Genomic DNA, 13,886 nt, shown 5'->3' on the forward strand with positions numbered 1-13,886 from the left:
TCGACCATTAAGACATATGTGGTATGCCTAAGATAAATGATATTTACCTCATTTCTAACCACTCCCCTCGCGATAACGCAAAACTTTTATGAAAATTACAAAATATTTATTTCGAAGTTTATATTATACATCATAAAATTATGAAATTCCTTTTATTTGATCCCGAAATAACGAAATTAAAAACACTTAAACTGTTGTAAATATTATTATTGAACAATATTATTATTTTTAAATATTCATGAAAGCTTTTAAGAAATCCGATGGAAAATTGTGTCTTGTATCTAACAAATGCTGTAAAATAATAAAATTTCACACGAATAACATGAAATTCGTTCATAAGTCAATATAGCACGCGTGAGTTTATTACTTTATTTCGGTTTCAACACCCCGTTCTGTTTCCATATCATATAATTTCATTTAGAAAAACATAAGAAATGGAGCTTTTAAGTGTTATTTATCATTTCAGGTGTTATTCAACCCCGAAATAACGAATCTACGAGTATTTCACGGCCATTCAGTAAACTATAGAAAAGGTCGATTTCTTATAAAATTTCACGTAAAATTTTAAGTAACCTTAAGTTAATCTATGCGTTGCACGTGACACGACTTATAGAAGTAACTAATTTCACGTAGTTTGCGTGAAATTCATCCATTATTAAATTTAGCACGTGTGTGATTTGCAACATGAGTTGCATTTCTGGCCCCCCTATTGTTTTTAGTTAAAAATAAATAAGAAATGTTTATTCTAGAGGTTATTTGTTATTCATCTGACGAAATTTTACGAGAAAATTACATAATTCTCTATGAGATAACGTAAATTTCACGTTGTGAAATATGCCCCTTTTTTTTAACACTTGTCCCTTGAATTTTACTATCCTACTTATGCAAGCGGATTAATGTCACCAAAGTACACTTAGTGTCAACCAAAGTTGTACACTTAGTACCTGTATTTTGGTTGTTTTAATAATACTGAGAGGGGGTAGAGTTTAAGAAGCCCCCTTTCATCCCTTGTCGACTGTAAATTTCAAGCGGAGCGATGATACAGTAAAACGATAAGATTTGTGTACATTGGCAACGTTTCAACATAGTTCAATCTTTTTTTATGGGGTGGAGTACTTGTACATTATGTAATGAACTCGAATACATTTGGGACACTTGCCAACCCTCCGTCTATACCAGAAAACACTACACTCTTTATTAATAATTTTTATCGCCAACGAATGTAAGTTTATCGAAATCGATCAGTAAATATCAGGTGCGGGTGTACGGTATGCCGATCGGTTGGTTTAATTGTGTAAAGGAGGCCCCAGTCGCCTGCGAAGTGGCCTTTTATCCGTACCCCATTTCGGTTCCATTGATGTAAGATATCAGAAAGGGTTTTTTTTGGCAGTGGAAGCGTCTAAAAACAACCGAACTGAAGAGGGGAATGTAGTTTCGGGGGGGTGAGACGCGATAACGAAATTAATTAAGAAAAGTAGGCCCTCTGAGGCTCGTAAACACGTGAATAATGAGGACTCTTATCTCTTTAATAGGTGTAGAGCTCCTGTTTACTTTCGTCTAGGACTGATTTATTTTCGTAGGGTTTTTTTTGGACGTAAGGGTTTATTTACCTTAAAAGTACTTTTACCAGGTGGTGGGGGGCGATTTCTAATCACGTGCTTATCTGTTTGAATAGAGGGGTCTTTCAATTACGTCATTTACAAATTGAAGAGGAATTATTTTAAAAGGCCGAGATTTTATATAAGGCGAATGGGGAGGCCAAATCTAATCACGTGACTAGGGTACCAGCAACTACCTATCAGTACCACGTGATTAGGGGATTTGCATTGTACCAGTCGTCATTTCTATCACATAAGAAGACCAGCAACTACGAGTTTATATCACGTGACTGGACTGGCTAGCAGGTATTTGTACCAAGGGGACGAGTTTATATGACGTAAAAGGACATTGTGTGACGTAAATAAAGGGTTAGTAGCCATATGTTTGTCATCAACCATTGCCTACAACTGAGTATATTTGTACCGTGTGAATTGCATGAGTGGTAATTCTTTATTTGTACCATCTGATTTATATCATGTATACAGAGTGACCAGTAATCAGATAACTGTACCAAGTAAATAAATGATTAGCAATTATGTACTTGTACCAGGTGAATAATAACGTATTTGAAAGTGGGGTCAATTATGCAGGACTCAAGTAAAGGCGCTCGTAAGCACGTATTTGTACCACGAGCATTCCCAATAAGTCTGGTCAACACTACAACACACAATCAAGAATTAAGATCAATTTACTTCTAAAGCACCCCCAAATTTGGGGGGCGAATGTAGATTATTCGATACCCAAATAACACAAAAGGGCATAAGAGCCAATATAAATGTAATATTTCACCCTCAAATAACACAAGAAAGTGTAAGAGACTGTATAAATTTATTATTCGACCCCCAAATAACACAAGAGGGAGAGGCCAGAGCCATTTCTGACAAGGGTGTGACTGATTTTGGACGGTTAAAGACCGAAAACTATAAAAAAAAATAACACACATCAGACATATTACATTTCGTTCTACACTAATTCAAAGGAGAGGAGGGGGTTTTCTTTGGATAAATTTAGTAATTTAGGTGTCGAAAAATATAGGACAACCTCTAACACTACACGAGAAGACACCCTTATTTAATCGAGAACCTAGTTTTAAATCTGTTTTTATCATTCTTTCGTTCGTCGTGTGTGCTTTTTTAGATGCATACTGCTTACCTTTGCTGTGTTCTTAACAATAGGGATTAAAACGAGTCTCGTGTCACGTGACCGGGTATTTAAAACTCGTACAAAACGGGGAAAAAAGGCGTAGAAGACGATTTATTTTTAACAGCGAGTTCTATTTTTAAATGTTAATAATTCTTTCCTATTTAGTAGAAACACGAGGAAATTGCATTGTTTAACACATTTTCTTCTGTTTCCTCTAGTGTTATGTATTCTAAATTACGTACAATTGTTTCCAGGAGCGAGCGAACTTAAAAAAAACCCAACAATTCTAGGTAATAAGGTGAATTTATATCGTTTGTGCCCTTTATTTCGTAATTCTTGTGTTTTACACGTGACCCTCCCTTTAAAAAAAGCACATTTTAACACTTAGTTCGACACCCTCTATCGCGCCCGTCGCTACGCGTGGGTTTAATTGCAATATTTGTACACCTGTTTACGTCAGATTGACGTCATTTCTTCACACCTTCCTCGTATAAATGACGCTAAATTGAGGCGTAATTGCACACTATATAAAACAAACACAACTCTGCTACAACCACCCCTCTGTCAACGTTACCTTAAGGATTTCTCCCCCTTTATAGTGTAACTTCCCCTATACTTTTACACATTAAACGGTTATACAATGCGTAAAGGGACATACGTAACACCAGACAAATGAGGGGGAAAGAATACTGTAGTAGTGTTACGTTGTTATTGTAGTTATACTTGTAGTGTGTGTATGTTACGCATTGTCTAATCACCAAGCTAACAACACTTCATCTCGTGTTACCTTATTTTAAAATGTGTCATTTATTCTTATCCGAATTAAACTACAACCTGTTTATTAATAATCGTAACAGCTATTTTCCTCGTAACGCACCCAGTTATAACACAACAAACTAATTTTACATACCTTTAAATAAATATAACTGTTAATTATACAATTTTCCTCGTCACGTCGACAGTAACCTTTATCAATTTTATATTATTTACTTGCGTAACAGTATACATAGAATCCATTATTAAATGTTACGCTTTCAATCTTCATTTCTCCTTCTGTATCCATTTAATTATCGTTAGTGTTATCGATAACACAAGCGTGACACGTGCGATTGATTAGGTTACTGTTCTTGAATATCTGCCGTAACGTTGTATATGTTTACAAAATGTTTTCGTTACGTCGTAAACACTTGCCATACGTCTATCGATTTAACGTGTTAGTATTATAACATTGTTACTTAAATTACACACCATTTACTATTCGTTACATCCGTTACGAATAACATCTTTCGAGCTTATTGTTACGTTTATAATTCTCTCCATTTTCACAAAATAGTTACGCTTAACGAACTTACTGTTACTACCTACAGGGGATATTTTTATATACGTTACGATTCACGTAATAGTAGCAAACATGTTACTGTTACGTTTATCTCCTAAACGGACAGATGTGTTTAGTATTAAAATGAAGTTAATACCTCAGTTTGCAAGAGATTAATGCATTGTTGATGAAGTTATACAGCGCCGTTTCCTCCCCTTTCGACAAATCTTTGTGTCCTTGCCAGTTTCCCTTCTCCGACCGACAATACAAAGGTTAACAGACTTGAAAACAAGTGGGGGCACGACAATTGGCACCGTTACAACAAAAGGCAATGGCCACTCGATATAACGATCGAAAACGTTCGTAAACGCGTTACCTTTGCCAAAAAAAATCTGGATTCTTCTGTCAGCGCTAATTGGGGGTTAGGAAATTTATGTAAAAGCCGTAATTACGGGGGCGAGTGTCAACCTCTTTACAACACCGCAGACTGGTGTTTATTTTAGCACTGTATTCACCTGTCCGAATGCACAGAAATGAGCGTAACGGCGCAATTAATCACGTTTCCTCGTAACACACCTTTTCCCGAAGGTGTTACGGTTTCCATTTAAGGTTCCCAAAACACATCTACTCGTCACAAATAGCAGAAAAAAGCGGGACGTTACTATAAATACAAGTAAACTAACTACGTAACACAACGTTCCGCCATTTTGGCCCTTCCTTAAAGAACAAATGAAACACACTATAATTAGATCAGCCCACTTTCTAACAAGATTTTATCTTATGATCCCATTCTAAAAAAGCCGTAACAGTTTTATAAAGGTTTTTAGAATCTGTTCGGTACGACAGACGGGACTTTCTTCGCCCCCTCCGTGAGAACATATTTCAGTTAATGCAAACGCGGAAGTTTTCAATTATTCATCAGTTTTAACACGAGAAATTTGGGGCAAAGTTCGTCGATAGTAACGCAGGTTACGCTACGCAAGAGGCATTGTTACGATACTTGCAGCGGAGGAGTGAGACTGCGTCCAGTTTGTTGACAGAATTATCGTTGTGTGACGCGCTGTTACGCTAATTTATTACGGTCAATTGTGTCCCGTAACATCTCTTTCACGTCACCGTTTTTAAATTCTGCTTTATATATACGCACACACAGACAACCAGACAGACTAACAGGTCATTGATCCACTGTTAGCAGCTGTAACAGCGAATTTTCCTTCTGTTGGGATTGGTGCACAGTAGTGTGACGCCACGCTAACTCGGTTGAGCTTTTTAAAGCGCGCCGTCAGGTGACGGCAAACGTGACTAATCTCTAAAAATGTGGATACTTGTAGTCACGTGACAGCGCCACCCCCCAGCCAAAATTGTCATTGATATGTGACGTAAACGGGTTTTATTTCGCGTGTATTATTCCAGTGTTCGTCGTGTGTAAACATTCGGTGTTTTTCTCGTGTCCTTTAACACCAGGTGCTGCTAGCAGAATTCTATCCACCCATCTGCTTCAGTCGGGGGCATAGTTAGGGGATGGATGCCAGGTGCAAGCGCCCCCCCGCGCGCAGTAGGGGGAGCGCACTGTTTGGTTTGTCAATCACCGAACGCATGCGGCAAGTGTTCCTTCAAACGGGTGTAGTTTCGTCCGAATTTAGCCAGAAAATTCGACACTAGAAGGGGGGAAAGGTACGTGGAGCTGAAATACCAGGATGTGGTGACAATCAGCACTTCCCACGCGCTGTCTGTTTCGGAATCAACGACCCGAACCTTTTGTAACTAGTAAAAATGTAGGTGTGTACGTGTGTGTGTGTGTGTAGCAGATAACAAACATGGTGGCATGTTTTGGCACGGAGCCACGTCTCCGTGACCTTGAGTAGCAGTTCTGTGACCCGGTTTCTCACTCTCATTGTCCTAGTTCCAAGAAAAATAATGAGACCGATACGACGTAAATGGTCTGTGTGTGTGTGTGTGTGTTTTTTTTTAAACAAGCTTTCCTCTTCTCTCGACCCCCCCAAATACTAAAACATCTGGTGTACGTGTAGACAGCCAGACGTCTTTCTTTACATACACACACGGCTTTAAAATACAAACATTCTTCTAGTGTACTGTACGTGTTACGATCGTAACGGGTGTGAAAAACACGCGATTTTTGGACTCTAGGACAGTTTTTATCGCCAAATTTCTCCTTTAGGACCTTCTCAAGGTTATCTAATCGCGTATATTTTGTAGTGTATACGCTCGTTACGCTTGGTAACTGTAGGTGTTTGTATCCTTGTTTTGTACTTGAGTATCATGGGTCTTTTTTTTGTGTTTCACTGTACAAGGAGTTATGTAAACACCAGTGTTACCTAACATTAATAATATAAGGAGAGTAATAATAACGTTTAGTTAGATCAAAGGTGAATCCAATAACACTAGACAATTTTACACACTTCTGAAGATCTCATCCATCTTCATCACCTGTACGGGGGGGACGAAAATAAGAGAGACAGAGGGTTGAGGGTCAAATCGACAGCTGTTGGCCGTAACAAGATGACATTGATGTCGATCGGGTCGTTGCCTCGCTTCTCCGGCACGAGGCATTCCATTGTTATTTTCAAGGATGTGTTTTGTCCGAGGAGATGGGCTATGCGGTCACGAAATTAATTTCGTAATGGCATAATACAGTATTTGTTTATGAGGGTCACTTCAGAACTAGAGCGTCGCCGAGGCGTATGTAGGTTGATACATATTTCCCTGTTCACCGCGGTGCCCAAAAGTTTGCGGAATCCAAATTTGTCCGCGCGTGTGAAGAAGACCGAGCTGATCGGTATCAGGTGTCGATTTGGGTATGATAGAGTGAAGTATTGTTATATTAATGGGAAAATGTTATCAAGTTTCCTTTCTGAACATTGATATTCAAATCACATCCCATGTTCGCACACTGATCAGTATCAGTTGCTGATTGTGGAATGTGATTATAGACAGGAAAATTAAAAGGCACACATGTTCACATTACACTATAATCTGCAAGATCCAAACACTAATGTGAACTAAACTGTGGCAGGAAAATTATAAGGGAATAGCATGAATGTTCATGTCATTTCGGTTGTGTATTTTACTTAGCGATTATGGTATGACGTGGAGCAAAATGTGATTAAAGACAGGTAAACTTAAGGTAGTGTGTAACAATGCCAACACATAAGTAAACTGGCATCGTTGTTACGCATCATTTTACTGTTTGCGCTTTACGAGGCATGTATTGTTGTTTATTATGTTCGGAGACTGTAAAGATGTGTTCGGATAAGCACATTATCGCTAAATAAACTTACCTTAGAAATAAGACACAAGACAGACGTGTAGAATGTTTTCTTTTTTTATTTTTCACAAACTTCTACATATTTCATATTCCTCGGATTACTAAATAAAGAATTCAGAACAGATTCATCATAAGTAGAACTGAGTGCAGTGACAAAATTATACCCCTCCAATAATATATATATCGGCGAGAGCCGTGCGAATGGCTCCCGTTCGACGTGATATTTACAAGTCAGCAGGTAACTTGATTCCGTTGTGGCCGAGAAAAACATCATATATGTGTATATATATAACGACATTTTCCGAGACTAACGCCTGGACAAATTCACATCGGGGAAAGTAAAAACAAAAAAAAAAATATGGGGCGTCTTAAATATAATTACAGGTATTTAAAAATATACTAAACGACTACACACTGCGACAATTTATCTAGCTTAATTTCCGCCGCTTCGGTTTGGGGACAGGCACGCGTCCCCGGAACTGGGCGGCGAGTAAAAACAGAGACATAACTTACTTCCGCCCGACAAATATTTGATTAACGGCTGGAAAAAATGAAATATTTACCGACAAATGGAGGTATGTTACAGAACTGGAATGACATCTAGAGAGAAAAACCTGTTGTCTCGCTCTCGATTCTTCGTATACAGACCAAGTTCGGAGCGCAGATTCTCTGGAAAGGTATACCGATACATCAATTTAACATGCTTTTAATTTCTTTTTTAAATCGACGGATGGTTATAATTAATAGAATAAATGTCCTAGAAACGTCGTTTGTCATCTAAATATTGATATGTAAAGTAAAAATGCCTAAACATGGTTTCTTTTTACGCAACTTTCCTTTAAATAGATTGACGAGAGCAAGCCTTGAAATATTTGTTTAGCGAGATTAGCAAAAAATTGCACAACACTCAAAAACTGTTTGAACAAACATTCTTGTGCAGAATTTCTTAATCGACAGAGGATATTATTTTCATTGTTTGCGGTTATAGTCGCACAAGAATGGTCCCCTTCAGAAAACTGGCAATTTTTTTTTTTAATTATTTAATAACATACCACTCCATTATAAAACTAATTCAGAAACCTTTTTATTACTTAAACGATTAATCATTATTGATGGGCGCACTGGACGCCGGGACCTCTGTGGTGTTCTTCCTCGTCGGAGTCGTAGACTTCCGATCTTCCGCCGCCTCCACTGGATCCCGCCGTACTGGGGTCGTAATCGTGCAGGTCCACCTCTTCCACGTGTTCGCCAATGGGCATTTCAAATGGAGATCGAGGAGGTAGGAGCATTTCCAATTCCTGTAAACATGGAAAATAGAGATTAGTGTCCCATAACTATTTCTCATTTTTATATTATATGCAAGTGTTATGCTCGCAAGTCTTTGAACCAGGAATGTAGACGTAGGTAAACCACTAAAAATCACATCGTCTAGCTACAGTAGTATAAAAAGTACATGCTATTATAGACTAGAAGTTAATGGCATGTAAACAACCTTACTCAGGATTAAGTTTAAAAAAACTATCAAATTAATGGCTCGAGTTCTCTTCAGAAAAAACGAAGGAATTGCAATTGCTGCAAGAGATTGGATCATACAGAAAATACATATTAAAGGCAATACTTAAACAATACATATGAAAGAGTGCGTTGTTCTGAAATCACAATAGTGTTGGGAGGTAATCTGTTAAGACAAAGGTATAATGAAATAAATATAATATAAAGGCTTGTGCAAGCATTAACTGTTGCACCACACCTGAAGTACTTAGCCAAAAACACGTGGTTCTCCTCCTGTTTTCTTATGTGTTATCGAAATGGGGATTTTGCCCCCATAACCATGCAATGACAAGGCTAGCAAAAGCTTGCAGGCATTTGGGTCAACAGGACCCAGAGTAGGGTGGGTCCCCTTTTGCTATTATGTTTGAAAAAATTAAAACATTTCTCTTTATTAAAAAAAGAAACTTGGAGATTTTATTTTCAGTTAGTAAAAATACCATAAATTCATAGGGAGCATTCTCCAGGCCTAGGGGAAAATACACAGTTCCCATAATGGCCCTATTTTCATGTATACACTTTACACAATGTTAGTAAACACCACTGACAACATATTACAACAAATAAGAACAATCCATGCAACAATATAAAACTATACACGATTGCAGAAATTCATCTGAAATGCCTACAAATTATAAAATACCTACACCAAAACCACAAAAAACCTTTGAAAAAATAGATAAGTTATGTAATGTTCTATTCCATGTGTTGCACTGTACACACTAAACAAAACTATTAGACCCAATCACACATTGCACTACAGAATGCAGTTACATGCTACATACAACTTTTTAAGTGCAGATTACATATTAATGACACCAAAAATAGATAAAAAACTGGATGTTTTTAGTAACTAGGCCTTGACCTTGGTCCGGTATAGGTATAGCACTTGGCATTGACGACGAGTATCGTGTTTACTGTGTCGCTATAATAATAAGCACGAAACAAAAATAATCTCTCTATTTTTGTACACTGTTTACACCAATTTTTCTTTCTATTTATTAAACAAACGGTAAAGCTTAATTATGTAACCATGTTTTAATTTATCGTTATTTACATTAATAAATAGCATAGCTACAAGGTGAAGGAAGTTATAGACAGTGCCCTGTAATAGTAAGGAAACTATATATTTGTTGTCATCACTCTTATGTTAAAATAAGTAGGTGTGTGTCGCACATTGCATGGTTACTAGAATAATACTAAAGTAAGACAATAACTGGATTAATACTTCCCCTCTAAGAATTAGTGATCACTAACAAACAATGCAATTGTAAGTTGAAAATATGTGCACAAATTTGAGTTTCGGAGTTTAAAAATAAAGCAATTTGGTGATATTTTTGCTTGCATTGCAAAATTACACATTTAGAAATCCAGATACAAAATTCTTTGGTAATTAAGAAGAAATCTATTCAAGTATACATGTATATTCACTTCAGTTTTAACACAGACAAACCCTTATATAGCACCATCCAAACTAAGCACACCCTGAAAGCTCTGACAAATATTTTTAAATGCATCCCTCTCCTAGAGAACCTTCCAGTATCTTAATAACTAAATGCATTGCTAACAATATTGTTATCACCTTCAAATTTGTATGTCAATCTCGTTACTCTATGGCATGTAAAATCCTTATTCTTTAAATACCTGTCAATTTAGTATCATGTTTGACTTGTTGCAGATTTCAGAGGCAGAACTATACCACGATTTTTCTATTTATATAATATTTATAACAAAATTTCTTTCATTTTCTTATATTACTCTATTTTTATTCATTAATGTACTGTTTGACGTCCAGCTGTCTAGTGTGTTTCATTGACAACATCGCATAAAATTACATGTCTTTGATTAACATTTTACTAATAAAAATACTTCAAATTAATGCTAAATTTTATATTTCATAATACCTAAATTATAAAATATATTTTCAAATTTATTCTTGAATATTACTTTAAATAATATATTAAAAAATTTAGTTAAAGAACTTTTCTGTAAAAAATTGAGTTAAATTATTCAATCTATACCAACTTCAGAACATTAAAACACTACGAACTTCTTAATTTCAGCATTATTTATGCAACTTTGAGCAATAGATGTATTCCTTCTCACAAATTATTGAAATCCCACTCACTTTCGAAAGTATATAACTCTGAATTCATTTGTAACATTATCAAAATATTTTTGTACTGTAATACATTTCACTTTTTAAACAACTTTTATAGTCATTGTCTAATTATGTTTAGTACTTCATTTATCTTTCCTAACAGATTATTTCACGATAACATGCCATCGTGCTTTTGGTCGTACATCATTAGTGTGCATTTTTATGCACACTAATGATGTACGACCAAAAGCATGATGGCATGTTATCGTGAAATAATCTGTTAGGAAAGATAAATGAAGTACTAAACATAATTATAACTCTTTGCTGTTTGTTATAAAAAAAAAATGTTAATGTAAATGAAAACAATCGTCCCTAGGTGAATTAGAGATGACACCTAAATTTATTCGAGTCATGAAAGCGCATGTCCGGTCAATCTACTGGCCAGCATCCTCCTATTTTTAGTTCTATTGAATACCCACAAGTGTGTTTTAGCCCACAAAGAAAAATTATATTACGCCATGCTACATGGCACACGGCTACAGAATGTTCTCGTTTTTATATTAGATCAATCTAGTTGCGGACTGTCGACAAACCAGCTGCCAAACAATTCCATATTGCATCAACATGTACAACAAACATTTGATAATCAGAAATCAAAACAGAATTTAAACTAAATTTTAAATGATGATTACTGAATTTTTATCTCAATGTAAAAACTAAATGAATATTTTAATGTATAAAGAAATCTACCACATTACAACAACATATATTTTATTTTCTTATATTCTACAGTTTTTAAACTTTGGCTTAAACATTTCTAACCTTTCATCTAATAAACGTACTTTGGTTCGAAAACCTGTGAAGAGTGCCAGGCAATTTTCTTGTTCGGTTTGAATCTTGCAAAAGTTAGAACCTTATCCACTTGGACTTGCATACTCATTTAAAAGATTAAAACATCCTAACTCAATTAACTTGTCACCAATAATAAATAAATTTATACTCTTGTATATGCCTTCGAAACAAGACCTTCCTACACTTTCCAGAACTGGAATCACTTCCTAAAAATATTCTATATACGTTGTTTGTGAAACAGATACAAGTTTATCCTATAATTTTATTTTCTTAATTCTCAAAACACATCCTTTTAATGTGCTATTAAGTGAAAAACGAAGAAAATTTGCCAGTCACAAATCTGGTAGACAAGGTGACTGAGGAACGAAAGATAAAGAATTTTGTGCCAAAAATTCCTACACAAAAATAGCTGTATGAAGATTTACATTGTCAGGATGAAAAACTTCACATTTTCCTCTTCCACCGAATGAATCTTTTTTGTCAAACATTCTTGCTTGGATGATGCAAAACCCTTACATAAACCTTGACATTTGTTTCAAAAGGCACACATTTGTAATGAACTAATACACGAAACAAATATGCAATAAACACAACTTTTCCATCTAAATGACTCGTGCTTTTTTAAAATGGAATTCATTCAGTTTTCTCCATTTGTTGGATTGCTGTTTAGTATAATGTTGTCAGTACATTTGGCTTTTGTTACCCATAATAGATTTCAGAAAATTATTGTGATCTTTAACACGTTTGAGTACATTTCATGCAATTTCCAAGCAGTGATGTTTCTGTTCTAGACTTAAGATTCAATAAACTCATTCGATCAGTTTTGATTTTGTGAAACTTTGGCAAGCATTTGACTCAGTGATACTATTGAGCATGTTTCAATTCTTATAAAGGTGGTAAAGATAATTTATTTTAAAATAATCCTCTCTCTATCAAATTATTCAAAGACTGAAATGTAAGTATCTGTACTTAATATTTTTCAAATTTCTCATATAGAATAAAAAAAAACCTCATTGTTAATTTTAAACAAATTTAGATACCAAATATGAAGTTTGCTGTTGCTCATGCAACAATAGTTTGACATGTAAAAAACTAAGAGCAATCTTGAATTAAATCGTGTAATAACATTTTATATAAAAATGATGAAACAACAAAAACAAGGATTGACTGATGTCATTCTAATAACAGGCCGACCAGTCAGTGCCGGCTCGAGGCAAGTTTTAGGATGGAGCGAGATCCTATTATGGTGCCACCCTTGGTTGCCCCTAATTTATATCCTTTAATTTTCTTTAATACTGAGGCGCCCGCTAAAACTTAGCGCCTGCTCCGTTCGCCCTATGGTAGGACCGGCTCTGCAACCAGTGGCCAAGCAGTCTTTGTACCCTGAACACTGGGAGTTCGGTTGTGGGGTCGCACCCGCTCAGACGGGCTGGCCACGTGGAGTTTTCTCAACGTCTGTAACACCTAAATAGGGGCCAGTTTCCCTTAAAAAGATATCCCAGAAAGCATCCCCCTAGGTAGATTGCCCAAGTGTTGCATTGCCATAACTAAAACAAACAAACAAACATTCTAATAACATTCATGGTGTTTGCAATGGGGAATGCAACAGAAGTGGAAGTGGGAGCAAGCATCTCTCTCTCTAGTTTGACCAATCCATTTTTAAGACAAACTAACATACACTTATTTGACCATTTGATGAATGGGTTTACTAGTGGCTCCCTATCCTCTCAAAATCAGTCACTTTTTAAACTAGGCACAGTTTCTCCGTTCAAACATAAACTAATAATTGAGTCAAAACACTAGTTTAGTCAATAATATTATTTTGGGGGTCATCTAGAATAACAATGGTCACTTGTCACTATTGAAATAAGAAAGAATAAAAATGCTAGCAATCTTGTATTTTGAAAACAAAACCATGGACATAGACAAAGTTTATTGTAAATTGATCAATCAAATTTTGAGAAACTCAATTCTATACTTGAGGCATTACTCCTCAAAAATGCAAGATTTACAAAAAAAAAAAAGCTTAACGTGTCTTT

The 13,886-nt window shown here is 35.9% G+C and overlaps 1 protein-coding gene across 1 annotated transcript in view; it reads right to left on the reverse strand.

Moving 5' to 3' along the window:
• Window positions 1-7,387: 7,387 nt before the first annotated feature.
• LOC111626711 (dnaJ homolog subfamily A member 2-like) overlaps window positions 7,388-13,886 on the reverse strand; it is a 69,209-nt gene continuing 62,710 nt past the window's right edge. Inside the window, exon 10 of the mRNA XM_023370193.1 lies at window positions 7,388-8,644. Within this exon, the coding sequence (XP_023225961.1) occupies window positions 8,453-8,644 (192 nt within the window). The 3' untranslated portion in view covers window positions 7,388-8,452. The remainder of the gene's footprint in view (window positions 8,645-13,886) is intronic.

Source organism: Centruroides sculpturatus, unplaced genomic scaffold (genome assembly GCF_000671375.1).
Source record: "Centruroides sculpturatus isolate CEXI.00-Female unplaced genomic scaffold, Cexi_2.0 scaffold438, whole genome shotgun sequence".
Classification (NCBI taxonomy): Eukaryota; Metazoa; Arthropoda; class Arachnida; order Scorpiones; family Buthidae; genus Centruroides; species Centruroides sculpturatus.